Below are 16,781 nucleotides of genomic sequence, written 5' to 3' on the forward strand. Positions count from 1 at the left end.
CTCTAAGAACTTGTTCTTGAACAAGATTCTCCAGAGGAAGGGGGTAGGTGTTAACTACTGTTAGCACACTGAGATGGGTCCTTTTGATAAGCCATTGTTTTCATCTTATTCATCCTGACAACCAGATGAAGTAGAGCTCAATATTCCCACTGAGGGAATATCAACTGTCCCTGGAGTAACAACAGGGTTAGGGTGCAAATTAGCCGGTACTAGAGGTAAATATTCTAGAAGGAATTTAAGATGAGTTTCATATTTCTGAAATATCAAGGGAAATTATTATATAATAAGTCAGAAATTTCAAATACTAAAGTTCATCTGTGTGCAAAGGTGTGTGGAATATTTCCTGAAACTTGTACTTCTTTGTGCCTGCCTACAATGGAAACAACAAAGATTTGTCTGTGTGCTGAGGAACAAACAGAAGGGATGAAGGGGAAAGCAGAGCTGAGCTGTGAATTCTACAAAGGTTATTATTTTATTCAAAGACATACATCTTGGAATCCCTAATCAGCTTGTCCCTTCAGAAACTTGTCACAGAAGGCAGTAATAAATCATTCATGCGTTCACTCAGTCATTCACTTCCTGAGTCCCACTGAGTGCTGTCTAGCTAGAGACTGCTGTGAATGTACACAAGACTGAAAATACAGGCGAGTTATGTAACAAACTAATCACACAGAAGATGTCCTGTATGATAGTAATAGCAGCATTAAAACTGTTAAAGGAAAAAATAATGTAATTTAGTATGAATTTAAAGAAATAAACCCGTGTTGTCAACATGACTAAAAAGGTTGACAAAACTATAAAATATTATTTTAACATTCCTCTTCAGGATCCTCCACCTGGAAAGAAACTACAAAGATCACACACAGAAACTGTAATACATTCACATTCTGCTTTATCCAATGTAATCTCCATCTCCATAGACTGTAGTACATATCTGATGGAAACACATGTACATTCAAAGGTCATAAGTGTTATGAGCCAATAGATCAAAATTAGGAGGAACATTTGTAATACATAATGAATCTGGAATTTTGCCATGGAGGAGAGCCTGCTGAAGTACCTACTGATATCCTCTCTCTTTCAATAAAAAACCAGAGAGCATAATTTACTTCCAGCTAGCAACTGTCTAGGTATTGGGGAATGCAAGGTTTGAAGTGTCTTCTGTTTATCAGAGTTCACTTTCTTTGGATATTGCTATCACAGGACCACTCAAATTTATGTGGTATCTTTGGACTTCAACCAAAATTTTAGTAGGTTTCCTTAAATCTCTGGAATTTGATTTTTAAGTTCACAAACCTTTCCCAGCACTTCAACAAAACAACAGCAGATTGCCACAAGAGCAGTTTTATGTAGTAACTAAAGATAGCTGAAGTGCATAGAGTTCAGTGACAAGTGTTCATGAGCAGGAAAGCTCCTTCAGGAGCTATCTGCCTCTTGTTCAGTTGAATATGCATCTATTACACACACCTGAATTAAACACACAATTGTGTATTTCTGCCCAGATTCACTAATACATACAAAAAACCAAAACCTGGCAACATAGTGGTAGAGTTTTGGAGGAAAGGGAGATGTTTATATGACAGATTAAAAAAAATAAATAAATTTCCTGGGTAAAAAGGAAAATACATCCTGGATCAGAAATTCAAATCTGTTTTGTGATTGTGGATCACAGTTTGTATAATATTTATAAACATAAATATATACCATCACAATAGCATATTTATTATTAAAATATTCAATAATGTTATTCTTCTATCACTTTAAAAGGGATTAGGGAGATAATCTTGTTTCTAAATAGATAGACAAAACAATACATTTTCCTTTCACTTTCTGAAGAACACATATCCTGAGTCTTATAGACTGTCAAGATTAAAATCTTTTGTGGAGATCCTTTTAAAAATGTTCTTAAAACCTTTGCATTGTGTGGTTTTAAATTACAAAACTGTGCAGGTATTCCTATGAGCAGACAGCTCGCAAAGTTTTTTAAATGAATCAGTATGAAGATAACTCCTTAGAGTAATATTGGACCCCAGAATTAACTCACCTGACTTTTGTTTTCCATACATTTTCCCATGTATTTGTTTTGTCCATTAGGAAGGTTTTAAATATGCCAGCAACACAACATACAACACAACATTGGGACTGCTGGCAAAGCTGAGCAATAAAAGGAAAATGAGATTTACAGTAGCTGCACCATTTACTTTTACTATGAAACAGAGAGGCATTACCAGGCTATGTGCTATAAACTCAGATGTTCAGAGATTGCTGGCATGTCCCCACGCTGTGCACCTCCACCAGAAAAATGTAGTTTCAATTCTCATTTGCAATGTCAAGTGATTGTATAAGTTAACATTGCACAGACTGGTACAAATATCTGCTGAATTTGTGACTATAGTATCAGCTAAAAAGTCTGATTCTAAAAAAAAATAACAGGGTAAATCTACAGGAGAATTCATGTCGTAAGTCCATTGATCAGAAGTTCAAGACAGGATAACAAAAATTCCCTAAATATTTGAGCAAACTTAAACTTATACTGGTTATGGAACAATTGACCAACCTGACAGAAATCAGAATTAAACTCATGCCCCTGCATACACAGGAATAAGGCACCAAAGAAGCACTTACAGCTGGAGAATATCAGTGGACATGAGTGTTCATCCATGGGGAAGTTGTGCAGCTGCAGCTGGCACTCAGCGTTGATGGTAAGCCTGTGAAGAAACCAAGGCTCTGTTACTGTGTGAAGTACAGGCAACAGCCAGAGGAGGAGGCAGGGCAACCTTAAACATCATGCAAGAATGCTTTGATATCCATAAGTAAGGCCTGAAAGGAAAGAACCGTATTTGCAGACTGTTGGCTATTGACAATAGCCAATATTTGCAGATTGTTTGTTGGCCTGACACAAAACAGTGAGTATTATCTTAAATAATTTCACACACATCATCAAGACTTTCTGGATCCCAGGAAATCTGTGCATATGTGTTTCTCTAGACAATTCACCATCGAAGGTTCTGAGATGAAAACAACTGTTCTTTACAAAAATAACAGGAAATGTGGCTCATGTTATATGCAATTCCACAAAATCTGAACTTCGGAGAGAAACTTATAAAAATATTCTCCATGTGCACTTATAGTGTGAACTTAAAATTCTTTCAATTTCTTCAGGCTGTCTCTCCAAAACCTAATAAATGTCTATATGCCATTTTTATCGTACAGATGCAACAAACAGACCAGCAGAAACATGTTCATCCCTACCTGAAAGCTGGTTTTACATGACATCCCTAAAACAAACTATGATACGAACACAGCCAATTTTAAAATTACTATAAAAATCAATAATCTTCAGTCTAATAGCCTATAAAGTGAATATACTTACTCAGGGAAACTGAATTAAGTGCTAGTTTGTTGTACAGTCTTTTTTAAAAAATACGACACAGCTTCATGACAATTCATGCATGCAGGCTATGTGGGTTTTTCCTTTTGGAAACTAAGTAAAAAGATTAAAAACTCTGAAAAACTAAAATTAAAAAAGAGAAAAACTAAAAAATTAAAAAAGAGAAAAACTCTGTCTCGGAAAAGGTCACCTGTGAGGAATTTAATTATTGAATTAAATTGACTTATTATTAAATTACTGCACTGCCACTAGAAGAGGATTTGCAGTGCTGCAGCAGGAGGGCATTCACACCCTAAAGGTGCAGGGAAGAAGATGGAGAGGTATGGAGCATGACTACACCTTGTACACTTCCTCCTGTACATGTAACACCCATCAACACCTGACAGCACCAGGGCACACACTAGCTACCTCTTCCATGTCATACCAATCCTGACACTTAGGTCAGATAAATTTGGGTTGAATTACACAGTGTTAACAATGATGACTCTAACAGCTTTTCCTGTGTAGAAAGGAGGTCGACCTGAGTGATCAAAAAGGACTCAAAACATCTTTCACAACGAAAGATGAAGAAATGCTCCAATGAGTCAAGTATTAACTTACTTTTAGCTAGTTTAGACAAATTTTGTAGTCCATTCAACAAATAATTTCTTTAGTGAGAGGTATGTAAGTCTAACTACTATAATGTAAATATTTGGCCTGAAATACTGAAACAGAACTTAATAGGAAAAAAACCCAAAAAACCAACAAAACACATAATCAAAATCTCCTGAGAAAAAACCCAATAACCCAACCAAGTGAATATTGGAGCTGACACCTTAATCCCCAAACTCTTTAGCTAAAGGTAACTGAAATAAGCAAGAGCTCTTCACAGTAGAGCAAGCCTAAGAAGGAAAGGGCACTAAAAATATCAACAGCATTTCCAGATGTTTATTTCCTTTCTTATTGTTTACCAAAGACTTTGTATTGAAGCCCAACAGCAGCTGCAAGCATGATCAGCCATCTCAGGTGCACCGAGAGGGCTGAACACAATCACAGAAGAAAATGTAGCGTGAAAGGCACATCTCTAAAACAGTTTCCCTTGTGGAACATGGTTTATGGCAAAACTCCCTTCTGAACAGCTCATCTCTTCCACAAGTAAACATATATTTTGATTTCCACAGGCTTTTTAAAATGCAAATATATACAGTATTTCTAATACCATAGAGTTGATTTTATCATAAAGATTAGAAAACTGTAAAAGCCTTTCCTCCAGCAATTCACCCTCGTGATGAGATGTGACAGACTATCTTTCAGCATGACTTATTTGAAGAATCAAGTATTGGCATTAGCATGAATCTAAAAATGCTTTATCCAGCCCTGCATCTAACTCCGATCAAAAAGGCTTTTGACAGGTTTTATGGGACTACATATTCCTGATTTTATTACAAGCACTAAAAACCCCAGCTTGTACAATTTAGACAGACATATTTCCTATTTCTCAAGGTTGCTTTCATAGAAAGACAAGACTTTGTTTTTTAAACTTGGCAGTACCTATGCCTGAATAATTAAGTATTTGTAAATTGTGGCCACATATGCATCAGGAAGAAAACAGCACAAGAGAACAAAGATACACCAGAGGTGGGAGAAGCTTTCAGCCCAGCACCTTGCTCACCTGAGGGTGTACAAGATCTTGCCATCATTCCATATGCGGAGGAGCTGGTTGGGGGTGGTGATCCAGTGAGCCTCTGCTGTCTTAGAGTTACGAAATATCGTGTCTGGAATCCAGATCAAACCAACCATGTTGCTGTTCAGAGTCAGTATCTTCATGGTGCTGTTGAAGCGAAGACGGCTGTCTGTCCACGTCTGGGCAAAAAATATATCAATTTGATATTCCTGCAAAGAAAGCACGATACATCAACTGAAGTCAGTTCCACATTTCACACTATTTGGTGTTTGATAAGGTCTGTTCTGGTGTAGATCAGCAGGGTATGTTCTGGCCAATAGAACTTTTTTCTTTTTCTAATGCCTTAGGAATATTTTTTTCCATTTTTTTCACCCTTTTATTTTTATATCTAGCTGCTTAATGAAACATGCCAAACATTTCACTTCCATTAGTCCTGTGCCATAACAATTTCAGCATTAGCACATTCTTTTTCATTGTCTCTGAAAAGCCACAGCTAGAAGGTACAATTTACAGAGACTTCTTTGTCATAGGGCTGATAAGAGACATGAAAGATGAACAGGACCAACACACATAAGACAGAGAATGGTAAATTCCCCTGATTACAGCGATGCTTTTTAGGGAAGAGGTTGTGTAAATGCAATAAATTAATTTTCCCATTTGCTACCAATTATTCAGCCACTCTTTCTCAGGCCACACTGCAGCAGAATGAAAAGGCAGGCATGTGCTCCTTTACAGACCCTGATTCTAAGAGCTGAACACTCATCCCTGAATATGCTAATACCTTAATTTACATGAAATTTGTCCTTCCATTTACTCCATGTTTTACTATTCTGTTTCTGTAGGTAAGCCATCCTAGTACATATAAATGCAGAAATTAAAGTACACATGGGCAGACAACATTATATAGGCGAACACATAAACACAACGGTTTATGCATTTAAGACCCCATGGAAGAAATTGTATTTTACTTTTGTATTTGAATTGTGAATTCAAGCCACTGGAGGCTGGAAAAGGTCATGCTACATTTGCTAGTGTTCCTCTTCCTCTTTTCAAAGACGGAAAAATGAATAATAGACTGCTCTATTTTTGAACGACAGGGAAACAGCCACCTGAGTCTGTCATGCAATACCCTCCCAATACCACAGGTCTGTGACAAGGATGATGTTTGCTGATGTGACACAAAGTGTGTGCTCTACAACAGAGGCTAATACAGGGCTTGGGAATAACCCAAAGGAAAACATCTCTTTAGGACCCCTGGTAGATGCACTCCTGGTATATCTGAACAAAGGGTAATTAGGGCTATATATAAAGTCTGGTATGTCTTTGACCACCCTGAATTTGCTTTTAATCCACTTCTTTCTGTCTATTGCTTCAACAGTATTGGGTTTTTTTCTTTATAGACAGTTAGTAGAGCTTGCAGTCTGAATTGAGGACAGTGTTTTTGCTAAGAGCCACCTGTTTCTCCTGTGCTGTTACATTTTTGGCAAGCCATCCCTTCAAAGCTGATGTTATAACACCAGGAAACCCAATTCACTGGCACTGTAATCCAAGTCCAAAACACACTCTGGGCCTCACATGTCTAGATGATAAATGATCAAAAGGTGCACAAGTGGTGCTACCAGGTATCCAAACACCACGCAGTAGATTACCTCAGGAATTAAAGCCTAGCCACCAAAGGCAATAAGGATCATTTTCCTTCACAGCTTATCTCACTACTATTTCTCATTGTATTATTAGCATTATTTTTGCAGGGAAGATGATAGATTTGAATCTGAAGAGACTTTTCTTTCATGTGGATGACATCTCCACAGATCTGAAGCATGTAATGTAATGTACACAGTGTACCTCTGTTATTCAGAAAGAACATCCTTAATTTACCAGGTTTTAGATGCCAGAGCACTGATCTTCTTTCTTTAAATCAATTGCATTTTAGCCTTTGAAAGTCTAGTGACAAGTGTTTGGCAGATTCAGCTACTGTAGAGAGGAATATGCCAGACATGTCTATGGGTTTCTCCAAATGCTGAGTGAGTAGAGTTGCTTTTCTTAGCCCACATATAAGAATCTGTATTTATAGAACCAAAGACTGTGTGTATACAGCTGGCTAATGACAGTGCTGTCTTTTCACAGGATAAGTTTTTGCATGATATTCACATCTGAGCTTATTTTATATGAATGGCTCATTTTGACTAAATTTAGGAGTAACCATAATTCTTTTCTAGTATATCATTCATATTTAATGATTTTTAGGATTTAAGTTATTCAGGATTGCTACTCTGCCAAAAGAAAGGAAAGACCCTGAGCTCCTTAATACATTTCCATGAGAAGGTACTGCAGCTACATTTGAGCAAATTGGGCCCCAGCAGCAGTGTAAATGTAACATTGTGGTTTCTATTCCAGTAAACTATTCTGGCTAAGCGGATTACATTAGCCTAGAAACAGGGTGATGCTAACACCACTGCCCAACTCCCATTTTGCATCTTTGTCATTTATTGCTGCAACTAGAACATGCCACCTATGATCATTATTCAAAATACCTGTAGAATGGGCCACTCCATTTGCCTTAATAAAAAAATTTCAACTCAAATTAAATGGTTCCCAGATCTTCTAGAGTTAATTAGTACTGAAAAACACCCTGCATTTTCTTTTGGCAAACTGAGATGATAAAAAACAAAGGAACATTTTTAAAAGAAAAGTCATTAAAGTTGGTTGAAGTTAGTTGCATTGACTTTTTAAAACTTTAACCCTATTTAAAAAAAAAAAAATTAAAGTTTTTACCGTCCTCAGTCAGAATGTAGAAATTACAAACCCAAAATTTTTTCATGAAAAATAAATACACATTTCCATTTAATATCTGAATTGAGAGTCTCACCCTTAATCCCTTTTAGAAGTGAATGTTATATCAGTACATCCCCTACATTAATCTTTGGAATTTCTGAAGTCTTTAACTAAGCAAATAAGTCACTTTATACATGAAATACTGAGGTCATGTACAGGAAAATGTTCTGTCACTAAGTTTTCTTGTCTTAATGGCACCTAGTTTGCCATGCTACCTAAACAGACCCAAGATTTTCCTACTTTTACCACATATTCACAAAGTGCCTGGATGCATTCACTGGAGAGCAGCCAAACTTTGAAAAAGGCATTAATTTCCCACTAAAATGTAATAATTTTATTTGTATTTTGTTTGATTTTATGAAAATATAAAGCCTCATTTCAGGCAGCTACAGTGTATCTTTGTGTGAAATGTCTTTTTTTTCTTTATTATTCCCCAATGTTGCATAGCTACTTATGACCAAGGAATTTCTCATCACTACTTTTTTTGCAAATTAACCTTAAATGAATGCATTGTCTTATACATTTCATCATGTAAAGAGACAGATTGTTCTACCTGCAAGACTTCTGTGCAAGAAACACTATCATCTTAAAATTACAAGTGACATTTTGTCACTGAAAACCTCTGCATCACCTCCTATGAGGTTACCTTTGAAAATGGGATTGTAAATTTACACCTGACAATGCTCACACAGCTTCCAAAAGTAACTCCTAAAACCAAGAAAGCATATTATGGTCCTTTTACCTTTAGAGTATGCAAGTAATTGTCTCAAGTAGAACATTTCTTCCCATTCAAATTTTATAAGTTCTGAAACATTGGCTGAGATGAGGAAAATTAGATGGTATTTTCCTGTTTTATGGTTATGTAGAGAACAAGAAACTAAAGACAATTTTACCTACTTAATTTTCACTGATTAGTGGACAGAAGCTACAAGCCAGATTCAGCAACAGTATTACTTGCAAATAGTTGCAGACAGTCAAAATTCCAACTACTTGATTTCTGCTTTTGTTTTTTCACATTTTCAAATATTCCTAATGTGGTTTCATTAGTACTTTGAAAATAATCAAGAGTCAGCACTGAACTATTTGCCCTTCAGCTGTGTAGGAATGATTAATGATTGTGAACACCTTGAAAATGCCATTGTCTAAGTCATCTGCAGTCACAGAGAAAAATGCATTCTTTTCAACCAAATCTTCATTTGTTTTTTCAGTCAAAAGAGTAGCTAACCGATTGTTGGTAATACATGCAGTTTTCTCCTATCACAATGTCTCATTTTAATTCTGAAAAATATGATGTAATAGGCTGTCACAGTCAGGTAATGGATGCCCATGACTATGGATAAATAATGTTGTATTCCTTTGCTGCTTCTGCTGCAGCCTTCTCATTTTCTGCATTTTCAAAATTCTTCACAACAACAGCAACAATAATGTCAAGAATCCTGTCCTTGGAAAAAATGCAAGAATTTCTTGCATGATACTTTTCAGGTTTTTACTATTGCCTACTAGAAATTGTTGAGGTTTTTTTTCATTTTAGAATTTGTATCTTGATCGGTGGTAGAGTGAGACTGTAAATCATTAAAGCTGCTACTGCCATTTGTGTGAGGCTGGTACTCAACTGAAAATAGGTACAAAATTAGGGTCCAGTTTATATTACAATAATTCCGTGCCCTCCCACACCCCTTGTATAACATACCAGCACACCACAACACACCACAACCATTGTCTGTAGAAGCTTGGAACTAGTCTAATAAACGTTGCAAGGGATAAAATCTCCTTCAGCTACCAAGAAGCTGGACTTCACTGAAGTGGGAAATCCCATTTGTAAGTCTAAAACTGTTCTGGAAATAAGCATTAAACTTTGATTTTATATTTAAGCCCAAACCATTCAGTAAGAAGTATGCTTGAAAAATGAATAATGGTTGAGCCCGTTACGTGCAAACGGTCATTGAAGTGTTAAGTATTATGGTTTAAAAGGGAATATGGGAAGGGGCTGTTTGGAGAAACAGGAGAGACATTGGAGCAAATCTCTAAAGACTGGGAGTCTCCCCTTTATTGCACTCAGCCACAGACAACAGGTGAACACACCCAGAAATGTTCTTTCTTTATGCCCCTGTCATGCTTGGATTAGAAGTACAAAGAGAAGGGTTTGAGATACTGTATTTCAGTAGAAAATGTTCCAGATATTAAATCAATGTTCATGTCTGTTTATTTAGTCTGCAATCTGATTCACTTGTGAACGTTACAAGTGAGTAATTTCTTCAGAGTTTGAAGGTGATTTTCAATAAAAGCTTATTTTTTCCAGCCCAACTCACCACTAAAAGGGAAGTTCAGTGATTGATTCATCTGCCTATTTAGTTGTGTGACAAATGAGTGAAAGAGGAAATGCTCTCTGAAATATGGAATGAGTGGTTCCCTCTTCCTGAACCAGTACATTCACACGTCTGGTATCAAAATGCTGAGAGTAATTCTCTTGAGCACAGCCCACCTCCAGCTTCCCTGATTTATTGAATGTTAGCCTGGGCTAGAATGAGGAGAGACTTGTCCTCTGTCCATCTTATGAGCAGATTTTTGATAATTTGAAGAGGTACCTTGATGTATCTATTTTTGATATTGATGGAAATAAGTAGTTCCACAGCAACTGCCACATGATGTGTGCTGATTGTTGATCAGATTACAAGTTGTATAGATTGTGAAAAGTCAGGAACTATGGTGACCTCAGGAGACCTCTAAAAGCTTAAAATGTTAAGCTTTAATGTAAACCTTAAACTACTGCTTGACAGCTTCTGCTTGGGTTTGCACCCTGTGTGCAACTTGCATTCTAATTTCAAGAACTGGTTAAAACCTCTCAGATATCCTGCGGAAAGGAACTGAAAGTTCAACCAATGGAAACCTACATTCTCATTTTGTGGAAATAGTGCAGAAAGAAATAAATTATATTTGCTGTAGAAAACACAGTAAAATAGTGTATTTCATATGCAGTGTACATTCAAAACTCTTGTGGGATCAAGACCAACACAAGCCTTCTGTGAGGACAATAATCCTCAGACATGTCCTGAAAGTTTGCCTTGCTTTCAGCAGAGCTTGGGATGAGTGGAGTAGCACCACTAGAGCTGCCTGTAACTTTTCCTGAAGTATCTCTGCCAGGCGGGAGCTTTGTGTTTCCAGAGGCTGTCCAGGAGTTAACGGGGGTATTTACTTCACACTACGTACAATACTGGGTTTGTTGCCTAAGAGACAGCATAGCAGGGATCACCTTCCCCTTCTCCACCAGTTTGCTTTATTTCCACTCTCTGTGCTCCTGCTCCCTTTCCAGATCCTACTTCCTAATAGCCTCTATTGAGAGTGGAAGAGTGGGCAACACATTCCCACTTTTGGATTTTTTTTCTCTTCTTAGTCTGAATTTATCTTTCCCATCAGTGTTAAGGCTGTACCTTCAAAAGATAGTCAAAAGAAAGAGATTAAAGATTAGTTTTACAGTAGTAGTAAAATATGTAAGTTTGAAAACTTTCCAGACTGTTTTATGTATAGAAAGGCTTTCAATAACTTGCTCTTTTTTTTCAATAACTTGCTCTTTTTTTTTGAGAATTTGCTTTGGTACTTTCATACTGTTACAAGCATCATGGTTCCATGGGCAAAATAAAATGAAAAAAGCAAATTCAGAATTGAGATTGTCACCACAGATATAAGGGCTATTCTAGTTAGCAACATCAACATATTTCAGCAAGCAGCATCAACCATCTCCACAGCTGAATGCTTTGAGTCAAAAAAAAACCCCAGCAAACTATTCTCATCACTGACTCAGTAGGCATCTTGGAGCAAGGAGGATGGAAGCTCATCTTTTTCACTGTAGTATTGCCTCCTCCCTGCTTCAGAATGTTATTTCACTGGTTTCCCGCTGTTATAAAGAGGGAAAGACATCTAACCTCATACAAGAAACAAAGCATGCTAGTATCATGTAGCACTTCCTTTCCCTGAGAAAACATTTGTCTGTCACTCTGCCTATTTTGACTCTTTTTTTAGCCCTTCTGTATTCCAGATAAATTCTTCCATTCAGTTACAGGAAGAGCTGGAGATTTTTGTCTTGGCCCATCCCTGACATCTCTTTGAGACTTCTCTTCCCTCTACCTTGATGGATTATCTCTTCTGCTTCAATCAATCATTTCGCAGTCATAAACACAGCATGAAATTAGAAAGAAGGCATTTCAGAAAATCAGCTGTAGCTCTGTTCTCTCCCCTTTTGGTGGAAGACTTTTTAAATATTGCTGCTTCCCATTTCTTTATGGAGTCTTCTGTTGGCTTCTGTTGATATTAAAGCTTTCCCAAAGACATCCTGACTGCTATTATCAAGCCACAGTTGCATTTCCACAGCCTCTTCTCCTGATGTGTCAGGGTTCATATCCTGTTGCAGACTGTGCCTGATAGAAGCTTTGCCTTCGATGAGACATAATTGTATGTGCTTAAAATTGGTCTGCTTTAGAAAACAGGTGTCCAAAGCATGCAAAGAAGTGCAGGGAATGCACGTGGCAGACTTTTCATCTCTGTTAACTGGTGAGCACTGTTACTCAAAATGCTAATCAGAGTAGTCCTTCCTAAGAAGATTGCTGCTGGAAGGAACAATGTTTTTTGGGATTGACAGAGCAAGTACAATGCTCACTCTGACCTGTAATTTAAGGCTTTACTACTAAGACAGCAGTCAGGAAGGAGAGAGAGATTCCAAATGCATGATTGAAGAAACCAAGGTTGTTAACTTAAGAATTTAGTAATATAAATGCACAAGGACAAGCTTAACTCCTGTGGAAATAGTAAAGAAATAAAAATTAAAAATCCCTGATCAGAAAAAACAAAGAAATAGAAAATTAAGAGACTGTGAATATGTTAAAGGCTGTACTTCATATAATAAAGCACATAATCAAGGTATTGTAAGAGTACTTGATATCTCAAAAATTTATAAAACTATAAAGATATTCAATAATATTACAATAGAAGATTTACTGACTTTATAAACATAATTTTTGAGGCATTACCTTATTCAAAACAGAAGCTAAACTGTGCTTTTCACAAAAAATAAATGCATTCTCAAAGACTGCACACAAAAAGATTTTATGCTCATAGTCTCTGACAGAGACAGAGGTTAAAAACAGGTGTTTTAAACAGGTTTCTTTAATGATGGAAAGAGTGCTTTTAAACCAAAAAAGTGAAAGAGTATTTTAAAACATCTTTTATGCCATCAGCAACCTAGGAAAAGAGAGGTTACCATGATGTTTTTACACTTACTGTCACTCTTACCACAAGAACAGTTGTAAAGGAATGGGAGACAGGGCAGTCATGAGAAAGCAGACATTCAGAGTAGAGGATCAGGTACAGTGATGGTCTCACACAGAATTCTGAGTGAGAAAACAGTAAGGAACTCTTTTTAAGGAGACAGATGGGAAGATCAGGTAGGTGAAAGTCCTGTTCTAGCTCTTCCCTTCCAGAGGCACTTTTAGGGTAATTCCTGAGGCCATGTTATACCTTAAGAACCCACATGCCCCTCTACTACAGAACCCAAGTGTCCCAGAAAGTTGCACTCTTACAACACCATGGTTGGGAAACAAAAAATTACAACCTCTTTTTCTCAGAAGCTGAGATATTGAGGGTGTTCACATCTTCTCCAAGATGCAGGAAAGCTACAGCTCACCTGGGGTATTTCACCATTTCAAACCATCCTGACATGCACCACTGAACACTTTCAAGAAAATACATACCATCCTGCATTTGCTCAAAACAAACACTAACTCACTGATTGCATCCCCACAGCTGAATAAGAGACACACTACACATATAGCTCAAGCACAGCACATCCAGTCATTCACCTGACTCTACTGCCAGCTGAATTCCTTGCACTGTTGCTCCTAAGGCAAATCTGCCACAGAGGCAGCTAAAACTAAAAAAATGTAGACATACACCAGTTGGTGCCACTCAGTCTTGGGGACAAGTATTGGTCCCTGGATATCTTTGATTTAGCAGAATAGACATACCCAGGTCACAAAGTCTGAATTTATTACAACATAAATAGGATCTAAAAGGAGAGTTTAAAATTCTGGATGACAGAAATCAGGGAAATAAATGAAGCCACAGTGAGCAGGGGAGTTATATCCTATATCCACAGGATGTGAATAGGTGTTACTCTAATTAAACAAAATGATGCAGAAAAAAGCCAACTGTGCACAAAGTAGTAGAAAAAAGCTCTTCTGTAAAAGCCCTAATTTGCATATGAGGGAAATGGAAATGTTTAACTGCTCTAAAAATAAGATGACTGTTTTGCCACATAGGCACAAGAAGATGGTCTGTAATGAGTCTGTGTACAAATCTTTTTTGCTCATGGCCTCCAAAGGAGCCAGGGGAGCCCTGCACCCTGTGAACTGCTGGCTCAGGCTACACCAAAGCCTTCTCTGCTTCTGCACTACTGGGAGCATGCTTTGAGGGGAGAATGAGACTTCATGTTCAAAATATAGAGCCCATAAGACTGGGATGGCTGCCCTAGTAGGCTGAGCCTAGCCTTCCCACATTTCCAAGCCTAAGAGCACTCCAGATCACAGCTTGCCTCTTCAAAGGAAAACACAGCAGGTAAATGTGTTCATGCTACCTGGGCCTCAAAACAGAAGCAAAGAGGCTTTTTAATAGGATAAGTATCTGGGGGTCGATCCTTGCCTCAGTTTCTTCATCCCTTGGGTTTTTTTTTGTTTGGATTTTTATGGTTTTGGGTTTGTTTGGGTTTTTTTGGTCTGATTTTCTAGTCAACTCCAAGGCCCTGAGCACCACTGATCCAAGCCATACCTCCTCCCAAATCTTCTTGTACTGTGTGGTTTGACACCCAGAATTAGTTCTACCATAAATTATTTCTATACTACAAACCCATCCTTTCAAGCCAAATTCCATCAAATTCCAGTTCCTCCTTAATTTCAGTCCATTCTTTTTTGATGTGAAGAATTACCTATTGGCATTGGTAATTCTTCACTGTCCCTAGTCAGGGACAAGGGACACCAGATGAAATAGCACAAGGCTGATTGCCATTCACTGGGCCATGCAATGACTGAAATTTCAAGAGTTCAGGCTGTTCCTATCAGTTTTACATAAGCACATTCCCCTTATATTCACAAACTCCATCACCCACCAGCTGGGGAAATTCTAAAGGAAACTACCAGAAAATTTCAGTACCTCACATGACTAAGGAAAAAAAAGAAAAAAATTAAAGAACCAAACAAGAAATTTTAAGATCTGTCTTGCAAAGCTTGTTGGGGAAAATGTAATATAGTCCTGTAAAGTTGTGTAAAACAAACTCATACATTGAATCAGCATGCCTTCTAGTACTTCATGATTAATTCCTGATATTGGCACATAGTTTTTTATACTACATTAGAAAGAATAAGAAGGAATTCTGCTACAACTGTGAACCATGAAAAGAGACAATTACAGGTGTAGCTTGTGTGGGAAAAATACTTTATATCCCATGCAGATTCACTTTCTAACTAGAAATGAAATAGTTACTATAAACAGATGATAACACGAGCACTCTTGATATGCTGTGCCTAGACTCCCCCAGCACCATGCAGGTAATTTTACATAAGGGCAGCCGCACCTCCAGCCCAGGGGAGGAAGGCACTTCACCTGTTGCCGTGGTAACACTGCACTCCCCCCACCCCCCTTTGCTCCCCTGCCCTGTGCTCCTCCCCTCCCTGTTGCCGTGGTAACCACTTGACATCAGTCCCGCTTCTCCCAGCCCTGCATCCCCCTGCGGCCGCAGGCCCGACAGGACACCCACCCTCCTTCAGCCGTCAGCCTAGGGTACACACTGCCATCGGCACGAGGCAGCTGGGAACTCAACCAGGGAGACACAGGGAAAGCACCCGTTCCAGAGTCAGAGAGATTGCGGAGCTTCTGGTTGTTTTGTTCGGATGGACTCACGCAGGGATACGCTATAGGGGAAAGTCGTGGGGTGAATATAATGTTTGTATGCCGTTTCCTGTGGTCCATGGACCCAGGCTGACTCTTTGATCAGAAGTGTATGTTACTGGTCATTAATTCTAGAGCAGCCTTTTTCCTGTTATTTCTTCCTTTTATTATTTAGTGATAGAAACAAGAATGTTGACCCAGTCACACTTCTCTGACTCATGGGCTTTTGGATTATTCAGTCTGCATGGTTTTTTTTTTTCCTTTCTGAATACTGTTCTTAAATTGGGAGAGGTTTTATTATTACTTTTATTTTATTTTTCCAAATGTTTTTCTTTTTCAGTGTATGCAGGATGGCAAGAAATGTTTTGCTTAGAATCATGCAGTTTTTCTTTCTGATTCCTGCTAGAACTTCTCCAGCCTCGAACAATTTCCACTGCAAAGACCTGGTAAGTTTACCAGCATAAGTTTTCTGAACCTTAACCACTTCAAACTGTCCCAGATTAGTAAAGCTTCTTTCACTAGAAGAATAGGACAAGTCTTTCATGGTCTATCCTATTGTTGAATTGTAGCAGACAACTGGAAGTACAGCAAGAAGACATGTGAAAGTCCAAGAGCTAACAGCAGTTCCCATTTTTACCTGATATCAATACAGATTTACACTTAACTTCTTCACTTAACATCTCTAAACTTGTAGCAAGAAAGAAAAACTAAGACCGAATTCGACAACAACTTATGCCAATACAGAAAGAAAGAGATGGCTTTTCATGGCAATTTTCTATTTTACTGTTGTTCTCCAAAATAGATTTAATAATGCCCAGCTGTGAAGTGTTTCATGTAAAAATTTATAATATACATTTCAACTGCCTATAAAAGGGAAAAGTTATTATTGTAGTTTTGATGCCAAAACACTCGTCCATTGTGAACAACATGAAAGAATTGCACGTGCTTTTTTGGTAATGAAAT

The 16,781-nt window shown here is 37.8% G+C and overlaps 1 protein-coding gene across 1 annotated transcript in view; it reads right to left on the minus strand.

Moving 5' to 3' along the window:
- Nucleotides 1–16,781, minus strand: part of GABRG3 (gamma-aminobutyric acid type A receptor subunit gamma3) — a 289,850-nt gene that overhangs the window by 132,943 nt on the left and 140,126 nt on the right. Inside the window, exons 4-5 of the mRNA XM_041422112.1 lie at nucleotides 5,043–5,263; nucleotides 2,626–2,708 (exon numbers count right to left, since the gene is read on the minus strand). Of these exons, the coding sequence (XP_041278046.1) occupies nucleotides 2,626–2,708; nucleotides 5,043–5,263 (304 nt within the window). The remainder of the gene's footprint in view (nucleotides 1–2,625; nucleotides 2,709–5,042; nucleotides 5,264–16,781) is intronic.

This window comes from Onychostruthus taczanowskii, unplaced genomic scaffold, assembly GCF_017590055.1.
Source record: "Onychostruthus taczanowskii isolate IOZ18803 unplaced genomic scaffold, ASM1759005v1 scaffold71, whole genome shotgun sequence".
Lineage (NCBI taxonomy): Eukaryota > Metazoa > Chordata > Aves > Passeriformes > Passeridae > Onychostruthus > Onychostruthus taczanowskii.